General features: G+C 38.7%; 1 protein-coding gene across 1 annotated transcript in view; it reads right to left on the minus strand.

Moving 5' to 3' along the window:
* The window catches only part of SAMM50 (SAMM50 sorting and assembly machinery component), a 34080-nt gene that overhangs the window by 14567 nt on the left and 1320 nt on the right, over nt 1–18193 (minus strand). The window contains exons 2-9 of the mRNA XM_084620682.1: nt 16031–16141; nt 13192–13293; nt 11876–11963; nt 7360–7466; nt 4071–4201; nt 1591–1678; nt 852–980; nt 25–96 (exon numbers count right to left, since the gene is read on the minus strand). Coding sequence (XP_084476808.1) covers nt 25–96; nt 852–980; nt 1591–1678; nt 4071–4201; nt 7360–7466; nt 11876–11963; nt 13192–13293; nt 16031–16141 — 828 coding nt within the window. The remainder of the gene's footprint in view (nt 1–24; nt 97–851; nt 981–1590; nt 1679–4070; nt 4202–7359; nt 7467–11875; nt 11964–13191; nt 13294–16030; nt 16142–18193) is intronic.

Raw genomic sequence — 18193 nt, forward strand, 5'->3', positions numbered from 1 at the left:
ACTTATTACTGGAGTGCGCACTACCTGATTAATTTTCAGCAAAGCACCTCGTCTTGGCAAGATTGAAGAGTTCCGAGAATCGATTACCATGGCGTGCTAAAAAGACACAAAGTTATTTAACTGGTACAAGCTAGATATATTTTAAGCAAAGGAGGCGTTATTTGCCATCAGAAACTGGGCACATGCTGGGAGACCAGTAGCACTCTCAGGTTAAGACTAAATCATCTACATGGACTGGAGAGCCAAGAGAGGACCATGTGCCTATAGGATAACCCAATTCTGTGTTAACAGGCTGCATCAAAGACGCATCTGCTCTGTTGGCTGTGGTAGACCCCAGAAATGTAGTGTCTACAGTACCCAGCAGAAATTACTTGGTCATATGGCAACCCTTTTCAAATCCACTCGTAGTCCTGCATTTTGTGAGTTAAAATCAAAGACTGCAAAGTGCTGTGGTGATGCAATGCTTACAAGCAACCCAGGAGCTCTGTAGGACAGAGGGAGGAACGCTCTCTTCTACTGTGTTCAGCAGCTTTTCAGAAAAAGATGTGGGAAGAAGGGAAAGGAAACCTCTCCCATGGAGCTCTGCAGGATGAGGAGGAGACCGCTAACCTTCCCTCCAGCCATGCAAAGTCCAGTGGTCACTGAAGATAAGTACTTTGCCTCGTGACCTGCTGGGTGATTTGTTGAGAGGAGTCGCGCTACGCAGTAGGTATCTGAGCACCAAACACACAGCCTGCAGTGATTATTAATGTTTCGAGCACCAGCGGCAGAGAGCGCTCTTTTGGCAACATTCACAGTTCCTATAGCATTCAAAAGCACGCGTATACCATTTACAATATGAAAAGCCTCACAGAGACAGAAGATTTAAGAGAGTGTCCACTTTCTTCTCGAACAGAAAAGGAGGCTGTTCTTGCAAGAGAGCCAAGCTCTCTCCAAACACCTTCCCACTTCAGTGTGTGATTGGTCTTCCATATGGGAAACTACAAATAAAGACATTTGAACAATACAGGAAGTGTTACAAGGGACAAATATAACATTTTCCTCACAAATTTTCATTTTTAATGCCTCATTTCTATGTGGAGGAGATGGGTACGTTTACTCTTTCTAAGTTGCTGTACTGGATGGGGGAAAATCAGTCACTCTTCCCCATCAGAGTAATATAATTCTATAAGCCAAGAAAATTCATCTCTTTATGTTTGGACAAACATTACTGAATCTTCTCCCAAATGAAACATTTTGAATTATGCGGATCCAGTGCCCTAGGAAAGCAGGTAGACATCTCTCTGAGATGAGGAAATCTTTAGTGCTAACCGTTTTGTAAGATGAAAGACTTAATTTGTTTTTGCTACAGGTGAAGTGAGATTCAATTCCAAGTAATACAATCTATCAAAAGGATGAAAAAAGTATTACTTGGAATTGTCGTCATCATTCATGTTAAGGCAAAATGATCATGGTGACATGTATTTTAGAAATCTACAGAAAAAACTAAAAACTAAACAAGTAGGCCTTGAACTGAGTACATCTAAACAATGTTTCAATTCCACAAGTTCTTGCAGTGAAACAGGCAAAGGGAGGTGCTATTGTGCTTACATTAAATTCTGTCGATAATCCCCTGTCAGTCTCACGAAGGGAGCTCCACGGGAACTGTCCAGTTACTTTATACAGGTTAACTGAAAAACTAAACAGAAAGAGTACATAGTGATTTGAAGTCAAAACTGTTAGAACGTGTAAAAGTTTAAAACTAAAGATGTGTTTCGGGAACCATCTGTGTGATGTTAACGTAACAGAGGAGTAGGTGGCCCTTGATATTGGCACGAATCGTAAAAGCACAGATTTAAGTAGTCAATCTATACTAGAAGAGATATTAACGGTTTTATTTACTTATCAAAAGTGAAAGAAACAGTCAGTTACTCTAGCTCTCAAGCCAACTCTTATTAGTAATTTCACATCCCCACCTTCCCTTAAGGCTTTAGCAGGCAGCTGTCTATATCAAAGAAATCTGAGTGGAGTACAGAATTGTGGCTCATTTTATAATCTTATTTGTTAGAAACAAAAAAAGCTATAGTAAATAGTGACTAACATACAGGAACGCCTCACTTAAGGTTGTCCCGGTTAACGTTGTTTTGTTGTTCCGTTGCTGATCAATGAGGGAACACGGTCATTTAAAGTTGTGCAATGCTCCCTTCTAATGTCATTTGACAGCCACCTGCTTTGTCCACTGCTTGCAAGAAAAGCAGCCCGGTAGAACTAGCTGGTGGGGGCTTGGAACTAGGGTGGACTGGCAGCTCCTCTATCAGCTCCCCGCTCTCCTAAATTCCCTGTGCAGCAGCTACCCAGCAGGCTATCAATTGCTGGCAGTTCAGCTGTCCCTCCCCGCACTGCCCTGTGCTGCTCCTGCCCTCTGCCTTGGGGTGGGGCGAAAAGAGGGGGGCTAATGTTAAGGTGTCTGCCTCCCCCCTGCTCCTGCACCCCGCTTACCCCATCTTCCATAGAGCACGGGGGAAACACCAGTCCCGGAGGCAGCAGGTGAGGTAGGTCTCAGCTTGCTGATCTAATTAACAAGGCAGTGTTCTTAAGACAGGGATCAGCATACCTAAAGGGGAAATGCACATCTCTCTCACACACACAGGTGTGTGTCTCTGTCTCCTATGCTGTCTCCCCTTCCTTCATTCCTTCTGCCTTGTAGAGTGTGAGGCTACATTAACGAGTTAACTCTTGAGGGCTAGTTCATCATTTAGCAGTAAGGTATTCCCTGGGAAATATCCCACCCTCTGATTTCCTCACCTCAACCAAGCTTACAATCATCATTGCTGTGTACCAGTATTAAATTGTTTGTTTAAAACTTATACTGTGTGTGTGTAAAAAACTTCTCTGGAATCTAACCCCCCCATTTACATTAATTCTTATTGGGAAATTGGATTCGCTTAAAGTCGCATTTTTCAGGAACATAACTACAACGTTAAGTGAGGAGTTCCTGCATTCATTTAGAACAAGTTGTCCTTTCAAGTGAGAGGTCCTCCTGTTTGCAGGAGACTGATGGAAGCTGTTGCATTGTTATAGACATGAAATAGTACAGTGGCTCGTAAACTTTCCAGATTACTGTACCCCTTTCACGAGTGATTTGTCTTGCATACCCCAAGTTTCATCTCACTTAAAAGCTACTTGCTTCCAAAAATCAGACATAAAATACAAAAAAGTGTCACAGCACACTATTTCAGAAAAATTGCTTATGTTCTCATTTTTACCATACAATTGTAAAATAAATCAATTAGAATATAAATATTGTACTTACATTTCAGCACATAGTATATAGAGCAATACAAACAAGTCATTGTCTATATGACATTTTAGTTTGTATGGACTTTGCTAGTATTTTTTTTATGTAGCCTACTGTAAAAGTAGACAAATATCAAGATGAGTTGATACCACCCTGGAAAACCTCTATATAATCCCAGGGTATGTGTACCCCTGGTTGAGAGCCACTGAAGTAGAAGGTCAATTTTCACAGCTCAATGCATCAGAGTAAGTAAGATTGTGAATTGCATTCTAGTAGTTCTCCATACATGACAGTGAAAAATTTACATCTTGGAGATCTTACTAATGAAATCATATTTTGGACATATGTACTGGCAAACATTTCAAAACAAAACCAAACTGTAATGTGACTACCATTGTATTTCTTATAAGTTAATTTGCCATGTCTCTCACAGCTAATCACATCACAAGCATGGGAAGCAAAAAATTAAGATGTGAAGCTGGTAATTAAGCATTAGCCATAAAGAACCCAGTTTCAGATCCTAAATGGACTTCACAGTGCTGGTATTAACAAAAACATCTTTACACATGGAAATTAAGATAATGGGCCCAATTCACCTTGGCATAAGCAAACACTACTTCATTAACTTCAAACAACTCATCACTTTCACAAAGTAAACCTGGTCCATTGAAAAATAAAACGCGGGAGGCCAATACACCATTTTTGTTAGTTTTCAGAGAATGATCTCAATTTGAAATATTTCTGTTATTATGAAGAAATATTAGCGTATTCAGAAATTGTGTCTGTTTCCTACTTTCTTTCAAAGTTTCCAGGCTGTGGTTTGAAGAATGATAGGCCATATGAAGTTTCCTTTGTTCCATAGGAAAACTGGAAGGTCACCTTCTCTGCACGTCCAAAGAGATTAGGGAGTTTGAGCCCAAGAACCTAGGAGAAATGGAAAAAAAACATTTGCTACTATTGATTTTGCAAGAATAAGATACTGGCAAACAATTATATGTTGTAGAAAAATGTATTTATGGTACTAATGTCCGGGATTAGACATGGAAGCATTTTAAAAAGCCAATTTACTCATCACTATTTATGCTCTTCATATTTTTTTGCATTTCTCACAGCATTGACAATGAAAATTAATTACCTCAAATTTACTTTTGTTTATAGCCAGTATCACTTTCTGGTTCTTAGTACTGTAATATATGCTTTTCATTTTTGACTCTTTAAAAATATTTGTTTTTATTGGAATTTTGAACCATCACTATATTATTTGCTTTTAGACATGCAATTTACGTGTTATAATTTGAGTTGATAATGTCCTTTGTTCTGTTTAAAAAGTCCACAAAGTGTACAGCCTTTACAAATTGGCAATGTATTTCCCATAATAATTTTAAAAGTTAAATTTTCATCACTAAAGCATTACACTAATGCCCTCCTCTGTGTCAAAGTTAGAATAAAATATTTTGCTACATTTCAAGTATTACAGCTAACTTCACCCGCCTCCTTGTATGCTAGCTGCACCCTTTTCATGATAGTGCCACTCCTTTGGCTGGGAAAATGAAGTAGGACTTTCTCATCCGGAACTATCATCACTTATGTTTCACTGAGCTGTGTTTAGGAGGGTCCCTCTTTTTTTAGTAGTACAAAACTGCTGAAAAGCACGATCCAGAGATCCACAGATCCAGTGTACCAAATCCAGCTTGCCTTGGTCTCACAGCTGTTGGGAAAGTGTAAAGACGAGAGCCACAATACTTTAAGGTTGCCAGGTGTCCAGTTTTCAACCGGAACGCTTAGTTGAAAAGGGACTCTGGTGGCTCTGGTCAGCACTGCTGACCGGGCCATTAGAAGTCCAGTTGGCAGTGCAGCAAGGCTAAGGCAGGCTCTGTGCCTGCCTAGCTCCGCGCGGCTCCAGGAAGCGGCTGGAATGTCCGGCTCCTAGGCACAAGAGTGGCCATGGAGGCTCCGCACGCTGCCTCTGCCCCAGCGCTGACTCTGTAGCTCCCACTGGCGGGGAACTACGGCCAGTGGGAGCTGCGGGGGTGGTGCCTGCTGGCACGCACAGCGTGCAGAACCCCCCGACCCCTCTGCTTAAGGGCCAGACATACTGGCTGCTTCTGGGAGCTGCGCGGAGCCAGGGCAGGCAGGGAGCTTGCCTTAGCCCTGCTATGCCACCAACCAGGAGATGCCTGAGGTAAGCGCCGCCCAGCCGGAACCTGCACCCCAAGGCCCCTCTCGCACCCTAACCCCAGGTAGAAAACCCCCTCCTGCAACCAAACTCCCTCCCACAGCCCACACCCCAACCCCCTGCCCCAGTCCTGAGCCCCCTCCTGAACCCTCACCCCCTACCCAAGCCCAGTGAGGGTGGGGGAGAGCAAGCGATGGGGGTGGGGGGGGGAGAACGGAGTGAGCGGGAGGCAGGGCCTCAGAGAAGCGGTGGGGCAAGGGTGTTCGATTTTGTGCGAACAGGAAGTTGGCAACCCTACCAGACTTACAGTTTATTTTTGTGATTAAGATTACTACCTAGAGGATTTTCCAAGTAACTATAAAATACTAATATAAAAGAATATCGGGAGAAATGTCTAGTTCTACATATTTCAAACAAATTTAAGAGGAAAGAATCAGCTTGAAATCTAACTAATTCTTAAGAAGACTTAAGAGTGATTTTAGTCCCACAGCCAATTTGTGTGTTTACAAGTAGAGCCCTGCGTGGATATAAATTAGTATCTACGGAACCGCAGGGCTCTCCCGGGAACTGCAGCGGTGAAAGGAGCAGGATGTGGGGCTGCCACACCCAAGAGCAAGCGCCTCATGCCGACAGCTCCTCGGGGTCAGTTGTACCACCCCCAGCCCTGCCCACTGTGACGGGCACCAGGCTCACTGGCAGCTGTCCCTGGTTGCACTCGTGTTCAAGCAGCACACCCACCCCCAGAGAAAAAAAGAGACAGACAGCTGCGTGGAAGGGATGTGGCATGGCTGGGGGTGGTACAGCCATGTCGGCATTGCTGCCGGCGAAGGGCGCTGGCTCCTGGGAGCGGCAGCCCCATGTTCTGTTCCTTTCAGTGCTGCAGTTCCGCAGATACCGATTTATATCCACGAATATAAATTTGTATCCATACAGAACTATTTACATGTCACATTTTCCTACTATTTAGTATGTTCCTCTCCTCCACTGCTTTGTGTGAAATGCAAACAAACAGAAGGGAAGCTGACTATAAGAAGGAAAATGGAGTTTTGTCAAATGCACTAGAACCGAAACAGATTTTTTCCCGTCATTTCATTCAGTTATAACTGTGTGATTTATAACACCAGTAGGTAAATAGTTTTCAGACAAGATTATAATTTAAGTTGATATGTATCTTTAAATCATACCTAAACTATAAAAGGTGAATGTAATGCAAATATGTTCTATAATATTTGAGGCCCTAAAAAGTCCTATAGATTTCAGCCCAGAACAGTCGGGATTGGTCTTCAAAACTATAAGAATGAAATAAATGTGATTTGGTGGTCGAACACCTCATACTCCTTCAAGAAAAGCCTAGCATGAACTGATCTGCCAGAGAACAAAGTTACTCATATGCTTTTCAACATTAAGCACATAAAACATCTCAAACAACATTCAACACATTTGTGAATTTTATATTTACAATACAGATTTGACTCATTCGTAAACCATAAAAAACAAATTATTGGGCTAGGGACACTGTGTATTAGGCCTAAATTCAAAACACAACACCTTAAGCACATCTTTAAGTGTTTTCCTGAATCAGGGCCTTAGCATCCTAAAAATCTAGCTACTGGCATAAATTACAAGTGAAAGTGAGTTATGATCTCAGCCTAGTACCCATTTGGGCACAAGAAAAATACACTCACTTGAGGAAAGCCTGTCAGATGTACCAAATACAACCACAGAATGAAAACAATGGGGACATCCGTAGGCCAGGATGAAGGTCTTTTGGCAAAGCTATATTGTGGAAGTAAGTTTGTGAGGATCAGGTCTTCACATAAGCATGAAATTCATTCTCAGATTAAAAAAAATTAAATAAATTACGCCACAACAAATGAAATTTGCAACACTTAAAAACCAGCCATACCATACTGCCTTCATTATTGCCAACCATAGTGTTATAGCTTCCAGTTAGTCTTCTCAGTTCTGTTACTTCAAATGTAACATCTAAACCATTTGGAAGGGCATCATCTCCTAAATAAACACATACATTTATTAGTGAGCACTGTACATTTAATACATTTCTTACAAGTAATCAGTTCAATATTGCTTTATATCTGTATAAAAGGCAACTTAACTTTTGTAAAACATTCTTTTAGAAATCAAAAATTGGTTGACTCAAATCTTCATGAATGGCTAAGTTATACAGAAAAATAATCTCACAAAATTAGAAGTCTCAATTAGAATCCGAGTATTTGCGTATAGGAGTTTGATTCTGTCATACATTTGGCTTTTTCAGCATCAGTCCTTTAGTTATGAACTAGTTTAACATACATTTGGTAACCTACCCTATGAAAACAGAGTTACACCGATTTTATCTTAGAAGAAGGTAGCTGTATCAAATAGTCACTGGAAATATAGTGTTCCCAATCTCCATGGGAAAGTACCATGCAATGTAAGCATTTTTTCCCCCCCCTCTTAAAAAATAAAAATAATTTCTGGCCCACTTGTCTTTGACCATCACAGTTTAGAGCAGTTGAGTTAAAGGGCATCTGCCTTTGCTCTAAGCAATTAGGCAATATGCCTTTAAGGAACAATGTATTATGTCACACAGACCTTCCATTTTCAGTAACAGAATATTTCCCAAATTAAACAGTCTCTTGATAACAGTAGGCCATTTCAACAGAAGCACTGTTCTGATAAGAGAAGGAAATTCAGAGGCTTCCTACCAACACATATTGCAGCAAAAGCATGAAACGTACAACTACATTAAAATTCTCAGATAATTCATTATTTTTATTTCTACCATATCACTAAATGTACACTTAAAAAAAAAAAAAAAGACAAATTACTGAGATTTTTCATACTTCAGAGAGATTCTAATACTGACTGACAGCACCAGAAAATGAATTCCTCTATTTAGTCACAGAACAGGTATAGCACACAAGTTTCTCCACTCTGCCTTGACTACATGTCTCAGTCCTGACCTGTGGAGGATGCCACTAGGAGTGAAAAGGTAGTTCATTCTGTATGCCTATTCAATCTTTGGCCCCTCTGTTGAAACTACTTTGTTTTGTTTTGATTTAAAAGTAGTGTGAACTAGTAGTTAGAGACGAGGATGGGAATCAGGAGGCCAGACTGTCACAAAGACTTGCTGTGGAAACTTAGGCAAACTACTTGATTTCTATGTGCCTCAGTTTCCTTCTCAGTTAAAATGCTTTTCAAAGGTTGGTATTTTACTTGAGATCCTGGGATGAGAAGCAGTAAGCATGTATATGACGGGGCACATGCCCCACATTGGCAAATAATGGACTAACAGGGAATCTGAGAGCCCAATTAGCCCATTCTGGAGCACCTGGGGGGCCACAACTAATTAAGGATTAGCCCCAATTAGGGAGAACCAAGCTGAGCAGCACCTACAAAGGAAGGACTGCAGAGCCAATGGAAGAGGACTGAGACAGCAGAGCAGCAGTAGGGGACTGATACCCCAAGACTGACCCTGAAGGGAGAGCAGGAATGATGGGGTTCCAAGGTACCTGCCAGACAAGCTAAGTGACACCCTGAGAAAACACCTTAGCTACAGACTTGTAAAAGCTACACAGTCGACAAAACTCCAAGGAGAGAGGACTGGAGAGTGCAGCTCCATAGCAGACACCTGCATGCAGGCAAAGGTAGGAAACAGCTCAGGAAATCCGGGAAGGATCATAAAAAACAGACCCTTGCTTCTTATTACAAGGGCCCTGGGCTGGAACGAGAGGAGAAGAAGATGAGCCTGGCATCTCCTATTACACTATCCCTCTTGCGAAGGTGTAAGTCTCTGGAAAGGGACAAGGACTACAGGCCCGCTATGTGGCCATTAGGATTTTGGGTTTTCATTTGGACTTATTTCAGTACATTCCCCTTCCAGGGTAACCAAAAGAAAGGTGACCTGGCTGGAAAGCTTGGACATGATGCTGACCGCAACAGAACTAAAATGGTGATCAACTGTGGTTGCTAGAAGCAAGGGACCCTTTCAACGTCCCAAACTAATTTCAGGGGTTGCTACAGATTGAGGGCAACCGCTGAAAATGTGAAAAAAATGTATTATATGGACATTTGTCCATTGACGCCAACACAACCATACCATTTCACTTACGCCACCCAGCTATCTAACTGTATGAGTCTATTTATTAGAGCAATAACTAATAGCACATTAGTGGGTTCTAATCCTAACCTTTCACCTCCAGGCCTACACCTTTCATCCTACAATCTATCTAGTTTGGGTTAGAAGTTAGTTTAGTGACAATACTACTTATTGTATTTTCAAAATACATAGAAATACTCAGTATTCTTAAACAACTTTATTTTACCTTTAGTTCTTTCATATGGGATGAGAACACCCTGTAGTAAAACACAAACCCTTCAACTAAAGGTAGAAAACTGCAGTCTGGCTTTAAAGGATTAAACAAAGACACAATTATGTCATTGGATTTCTCTTATTTACTGTTAGTGTTGAGTGGGCAAATATCATAAATTTCATTATTTCAGACATTTAAATCTCAAATTTCACAGAGTTGTAACTGTACGGGTCCTGATCCAAAAAGGAGTTTGGAGGGCGCTGTCTCAAGGTTATTGTAGGAGCGGTTGAGATACTGCTACCTTTATGCCATCACAGCTGGGAAGCCGGAGAGTGGCAGCTGCTGGCCGGGAGACCAGATTTCACAGTCTGTGACACTTTTTTCATGGCCATGAATTTGGTAGGGCCCTATCTATAACCATGTACTTGCAAAATTTTTGTTGCAGAACCAGTGTGTATCCCATGCAGATAGGCTATGTACACCTCATCTGTGCACCACGGCTCTCAGCTCCATGTGAGCTCCCAGCACACTGCTATATAACAGATTTGGAAATGTGGATCCAGATAGAAATGGATTCATTTAGCACATTACACATGTGTGTGGCAGTGCAAGCTACTGCTTAAGTGTAACTTGGGGACAAATGTAGAAGAGAAAGATTCCTTCCTACCATAGAGGTGAGGATTTTGGCCTTTGACAGTTCACATCTCTCTCATGTCAAGCTGTCTGCAATCTAAGGCAGGCACCTCTGCATCTGTCATACTTGGTAAGTTGTCTTAGGGTAAACTAAGGCTTGGAAACTTTAAAAAATAATTCTAACTATCACAACATCAGATGGTAAGTGGGAGGCTTGCCCAGGGAAAGCTTCCTCCTCCCCGCTGGCAAGTGTTTTTGTCAAACTGTTTCACAGTTTGAAGTTGGATAAAACAATAGTGTCCTTCAAATTAGAGATGTCATTAGCATACAGACTTTCAAGGAGCTAGATGGTGTATACAGATAGAAAAAAGGCTAAATTATCGATTTATGATACCTTATCAGAACTATGAATGAAAGTTAGCTTTGAAAGATGAAAGTAAAACACTGATTTTAAAGAGATGAACTTGTATGTACAGTTCTGTAGCTCAGATACAAGCTATAAAACAGAAGATGTTGACACATGGTAATTTAAAGATCTTTTTTCTATGGTCATTTTAACACATTTGATCAATACAAAATAAAAGTTGATATTAAAAATGACAATACAATTCTTTACTGGACATTTTGAAATGATGTTAAGGAGAATACCTGAAAACAATGTAAAACTGCTACTGTATCAGATGAGTAAAGTCAGACAGCATACATGTTTACCCCCCCCCCAAAAAAAACAAAAACAAAAAAACAAAAACCACACACCCACACACACGCCCACCCCCCGTGGTAAAAGAATGTTAAGGTTGCAAAATCAAGCACTCTACAGTTAAGAAATTGCCCGTGCAATTTTAATTCAGCCCCCCTTCTGCATATGAATTATGATACAGCCTTTAATTACATGATCACATACTATTTTTTTTCCAGAGAACCCGTGCCTTATTCACTGAATAAGTAGTTGCACATTATTTCTTATTAGCACTCTCGTTCAATGTGTGGACACAAGCACACCTTCCAAAACCTGCACTAAATACAAAATTATTAATTTTCACATAGGCATTTCTATGGTGGTCTCACTATAATATCAGAATACTTCAAGCATAAATATATTCATCTTCACAATCTGTCCATGACATTAGGTGGTATTAATATCTTCATTTTACACCTGGAGAACTGAGGTACAGAGATAAAGGACAAAACTGTCAAGTGTTCACTAATTTTGGATGCCCTACTTGAAAAATCTAGGGCCTGATTTTTCAGAGTACAGCCCTTTATATGTTCAAATCACTGTTCCACACATTTCAGTTGCAGTTGTGAATGCTGAACACTTTGGCAAATTTGGCCCCAGGTGTGTCACAATAGGCAGCCAGAAAATGAGGAACACACAATTAATGACCATCTGTGAGGATTCTGGTTTAAGTGACTTGCCTGGCATCATACAGGAACTCTGTGGCAGAAGAAGGAACAGAATCCAATTCTTACCTTGACATGTATCAATCAGAACTTCCACCTGCCTAAAAATTCCTAGACGGAGCAACTGTTCACGAGCTTCATGTGATTTTCTCATTACCTATAGAATGAGAGAAGGAATTTGGATTGCACCTTACCAAGGAATCACTGGTACAATGGCTAAATAGCACAAAGAGATTCATATGTCATTCATAGATTTTGAATGGCTTCTATACACATTAGAACATAAATGCAAGAAGTTAAACACAAAGCATCCACCTCAATTTCCTGGTTTTGTTAACTTGCATCACCAACTTTATAATACTGAAGCATCCTTGCATATCCATTTTCTTTAAAACATTTTTAAAAAAGGAAAAAACCCTTCTGAACCATATCAGAGTTAACAAGGTAAGATCTTAACATCTCATTTGGATTCCTTATGTTTATCAACTGACTATACGTTAAACTCAAAAGTGTAGGTAAAAACCTCTCGTGTTAATTACTGTATTGAGTACTTACAGAAGGAGCTAGATATAAAGAACTTCTCTATAGAAGGAAAATGATCAGCAGAACTGTTGTATACAACGTAGCAGTGTCAGTCCCAGCATATTAGAAACACCACCTGGTGTCTCTAGCGGACTAATTCTCTTAGTGACTGAGACAAGCTTTCGAGCTTACAGGACCTGAAGAAGAGCTCTGTGTAAACTTGAAGGCTTGCCTCTTACACCAACAGAAGCTGGTCCAAAAAAAGAAATTACCTCAGAAGAACTCTAGCAGTATAAAGGTGGGGAGCAGCAATGAAAACTTCTCCACATTGTCCGGCCAACCTTATTCTAGACAGACGTCTACTCAAGAGTGAGAGAATATCCATACTGATTCAGACTTCAATCCCGGCTGACAATGCCACCAAAGTGCTAACTATGATAGCTGATGTCTTTTCTTTTTAAAGAACTGAATACAACTACATAACATAAATACATAATAAAGCGTGATTCCACTCTGAAAAGTGACTGAAAAAACATCATGGTGTTCTGTGTATGTTATCTCTGTTTATAAGAGAACAAAATAATTTTTCAATCAGTTCTGCACACTTAACCTGATCTGAAAGTCAAACTGGGTTTTCCTTTCTTGGGAATCATCAGTGGTAACAAAGACATTGCAGACTAGTAGCACAAGTGACAAGAGACTGGGCTGATGGGATACCCCATCACCTAATTTTAAAAAAAAACAAAAAAAAACTACATTTGGCCTATAGGTTTACTCATCTAACTAGTACCTGTAAGTGGCTTGGTAAATTTTTCAAGTCTGGAATGTTTTGCAGAGCATCTGCCACTCACTACAATACTTACATCAATGAGGTTTTTAGCCTTGAAAAGGTCACCAATTTCATACATGATAATGTCATCTTTAGTCCTTCCAAGTCCATCGAAGTGTACATGTTGAACCACCACCTAAACATAAAATGACTATTAACAAAAAAAAGAAATTAAACCACCTAGACATCAATAATACTGTAGTCTGACTGAAGGTACAAGATTATAGGATTAATTTGTGAATTACTATTAATTTATAATATCAGGGACCAATACGAGCACCAATCCTGGATTGTAGTTAATTATTTCCATTAACAAGAATTATGTTGAAAAACAGATTTCCTAACTCCAAATTAAGAACGGATTACAGGAAAAGACTACACTAAGAGTCCATAGCTACTAGGATTTTAGTTATATCTTTATGAAGAAGTCAGTCATTGGCTGAAACCATATGATCTTGAACACAAGACCTAAACATATAGTTCTCTATGTACTTCCTTTACCACTTACATATAAGCAAGGAGTTTAAATAGACAGTCAAAAATAAGTCTCAAATACCTGAGTAAATATTAAACATTCCATCACCATCTGAATATTATAAACTAAAACACATAGCAAGGTCTACAATACTACAAGATACCGAATGGTTTTTTTTTTTAAACTCAAATTGTTTTTTGTCTATATAGCAGAGTACTGTAGCTAGTTTATCTGATTTTAATGCACTATATTGATTAAATCTGCCTTATTTTCTACAAGCTTTTCAGTACACATAGCTTTGGGACTTATTACTCACTGCCAAAAAAAAACAAAAAAAAAAACACTACCCCTACCTAAGAAACAAACAAAACCCCCCAAATGATTAGATGCTCCTTTTTCTAATAAAATAGAAGATAGTTGCAACCTACCATCACTGGCAACCCTACAGTAATAAACTGGTGTGCACATGTAATAGAATTAAAACATTTTTTATTGAGGAAAGAGACTTCATTACCAAGCTTCCAGGAGGAGTGACTATGAACAAAGTCCAGGAAAGGAAACATCTTTAAAAATGAGAACATTATGTTCTTAAACATATTAAATGTATTTAACAACATATTTTGTAGGAAAAACAGGGTTGATAAAATATGATTATCTTTTATTTTAATTGGATTTTATTTAAATTGAATAAATTTTTTTTAGATAAACCTATTTAAAATTAAGTAAGAAATTGACAAACTACGTTAAGGCTAGACTTGGCAGAATTCGATTTTTTTAAAATAATTTTTAAGTTTTTTTAAATATTTTTGTCAATTTAAATGTTTACAGTTGCAGGAAATTATGGAGGAAAAGACAATATGTAATGACAGTAGATGTTGAGATTCTAAAAATTTAAAGTTTTATAACTGTTCAAACACAAATTTTCAACAGCATATCGATATATACGAAGTAAACATCCTTAAATCAAAAACTTTATTAAGTTCCCAAGCAGCAGTTTTCTTACTATGCCTATCTGCACATTTATCATCATCGATGGAAATATTTCTTGCTGGTTTTTCTCTCTCTCTCTCTGTGTGTGTGTGTGTGTGTGTTGAAATCGATGTTCACCAACATTTACCAATAAAAATCTAACACCTCCAAACCTTGTTAATGCCTTAAATTAATATAATGCATTGAAATCATTTACATTAAATACCAAAAATAATATTAAACAGTAGATCAGCTTGTCAAGTTTTAAAGAAAGTCAGACACCGAACTAGCGGATGTCACTGGCTAAGCACCTGGAACCAGAGTTTACTGACGTGCTGAATCAACTGTTGACCACAGTAGCCTCTACAGCATGTGCAGAGAAAGTTTTTTTTTTTTGTTTCAGTTTATTCAACTAGTTCAGTTGAACTAGTTCATTCAAAGATAAGAAACCAACTAGGAGCTGAAAAAGAAGGAAAGCTTGTTTTCCCTCTTCCAATCTATGAATAAAGCAAGGTGTGAGAGGATGAAATCTACTAGTTCCAAAATCTTGAAGAACATGGTTGCCAGAAACAAACAATTAGTTCAATTCACTAACTACAGATAATTAAGGCTATGATTTAGTCACTGAGATTGCGGAAGTCACAGATTCCGTGACTTCCAGCGACCTCTATGACTTCAGCCTGCACGGGTCAGGAACTGCAGGGTCCCCCACAGCCTGCGGTGGGACAGAACTGCAGGGTACCCCTGCCATCTCTGGCGGCCCCTGGAGCTCCAAGTCACCACAGGTGGCAGAGAAACCCCCATAGCTCCTGGCTGCGGCTGGGGAACCCGTGACAAAATCTTAGCCTTACAAATAATATTTTGTTTAATATCAGTTTTAAATGTAAAACATGTTTTGCTAAACTTTGATAAATTTCTTATGTATTCAGCACTTGTATTTAAAAAAAATGTGCATTTAATTGAATTTCCATCTAAATACAGCTTGACACAAATCACTAGTAAAAAATTAGCCATCTAGTAAATAAGAAATGCATTCAACATTTTTAACATAATAAAATGTAAAAGTTAAGAATCTGAATAAATGTAAGTTATATAATTGCTTAAATAAATGGCTACAGACATAGTGCAGCCTCCTGGTTAGCAAAAAGCAGCACCAAATTCAGTATGAAAGCTATATTTAGTTGCAACTCAACAATCAATCAACTTTTTATCAGGAAAAGAACTAAAAAGTACAAATGCAAAACATGATTAAAATCAATTACTTAAATCATTTTAATAACTGTTTGCCGATTTTAATCACCGAATAACAAAGGAAACCAGACATTACTGGATTCATTCTCTTCTTTTGTATCTCAAATACTGGTTTGGGATAGTCCCTACAAATAAAAGATTTAAATAAAACATTCACACCCATTGATTAGGAACTCACATCTTTGTTTTCAAGGACTTCCTGCTTGGCTTCAGGTTCAACTTCAACTAGTTCAGGTTCATCTCCTAGAGCACCAAAGTCAGACCCACTCACTGGAAGAGGCTCCAGACTCTTAATAAAATATATACACAAAATAATTGGCATTTGCTATTTAATAAATTAAACATTTTGTACCACATCAGAGAGTTTTTTTCTTGTGAGGAAAATTCTCACCATTCTGCCCATCATATTATAATGAATGACAATAACATAAATAGAAGAGAGAAAATACTGGACATTACATGTATGTATTTGTACAGTATATATTTGCTGAAAGTTTTATAATATATAGAATAATTTCCTTGTTGAGAGTGTTTTCTTTAGTAAGATATGATATACAGTAAGTTATGTCTGCCTAGAAAAAAGTACAGTATGTTTCTTTAAATCACTACACAGTTTTGCAGGAGAACAAGTTCCTTTCCTTTATAAAATTTCAAATATTTAACTTTTCTGATATTATTCACCAGCCCTTCAAAAATACTTGTATAATTCAATTTTTAATAGGCATCTATGCTTGTCGGTCATCTTATTTTTAAGGCATACTTTCACTATGTGAAATGATACGCAAAATTAAAGATATCATAACATTTGGTTTAGAAAGAAAAACAGGTTTTTCAGCATGTTACTTTGTTATGTGGCTTAAATCTTTTTAGATTTGCAAACACAAGGTTTTCTTCCTATCACCAGCCCTCTGAACATCATTCTAAGAACATGACTCATCAATGTTGGAGTCTGCTTTTGAGGTGAGAAGGTAAGTCAGTTCAGTTTCCCAACTAAAAATGGGTTTGTTTGCTATAGCTTATAGCATTATGAAATAAGAACAATAAGAACTTCACGAAGTCGTGGAATACCCTCTTACACTACTGCTTATATCAGACTTCAGCAACAATCTCTATGGCAAGGTCACCAGCAGAGTATACGCTGAATCGCTTCAGGGAGAAGCTATTCTTTTGCAACACAGGAAATGCCATACTGCACCAGACCCAAGGTCCAACTAGTTCAGTATCCTGTCTCTAACAACAACCAGTAACAGCTGAGTCAGAGGAAGGTTTCAGAACATTGCAGTAGGGAGATGTGGAATAATCTGCCCCCACATTAGGTCTTATTCTGATCTCTACCAGAAATTTGCTTAAACCCTTAAGAATGAGGCTTAATACCACCTTCAAAATTTTTATAATTATGACAACTCTGGATATCCTTGATATGCATATAAATGTCCAATCATTTTTTAGAATCTTACTAAGTTCTTGGTCTCAGTAACTTCCTGTAACAATAAATTCCACTGTCTGATTACATATTGTGTGAAAAAACATATGCCTTTATCACTTTAAAGTTTACCATCTTTTCATTTCACTGAATATTACCTTGGAGTTCTGGAACCAGAACGAAAAATACAAGATAAGGCAACATATGCTGAAATTATAGTATTCTATGACTCATCCAATATACAAGCCAACGGCTCTGTTTTTGTGCATATAAGGGAACTTGAATCTAGGTGTCATACTTTAACTCCAAGTTTCTTGACTTAGAATCATAGAACTGAAGAGGGCCTGGAGAGGTCATCACACTCGTGGCAGGACTAAGTATTATCTAGACCATCCCTGACAGGTGTTTGTCTAACTTGCTCTTACAAATCTCCAATGATGGAGATTCCACAACCTCCTTAGGCAATATATTCCAGTGCTTAACCACCCTGACAGTTAGGAAGTTTTTCCTAATATCAAACCTAAACCTCCCTTGCTGCAATTTAAGCAGATTGCTTCTTATCCTATCCTCAGAGGTTAAGAACCATTTTGCTCCCTGCTCCTTGTAACAACCTTTTATGTACTTGAAAACTTATGTCCCCTCTCAATCTTCTCTTTTCCAGACTAAAGAAACCCAATTTTTTAAATCTTCCCTCATAGGTCATGTTTTCTAGACCTTTAATTATTTTTGTTGCTCTTCTCTGGACTTTCTCCAATTTGTCCACATCTTTCCTGAAATGTGGCACCCAGAATGGGACACAATATTCCAGTTGAGGCCTAATCAGCGTGGAGTAGATTGGAAGAATTATTTCTCGTGTCTTGCTTACAACACTCCTGCTAATATATCCCAGAATAATGTCCACTTTTTTTTTTTTAAACA

The sequence above is a fragment of the Lepidochelys olivacea genome (genome assembly GCF_965140295.1).
Source record: "Lepidochelys olivacea isolate rLepOli2 genome assembly, chromosome: 1".
Classification (NCBI taxonomy): Eukaryota; Metazoa; Chordata; order Testudines; family Cheloniidae; genus Lepidochelys; species Lepidochelys olivacea.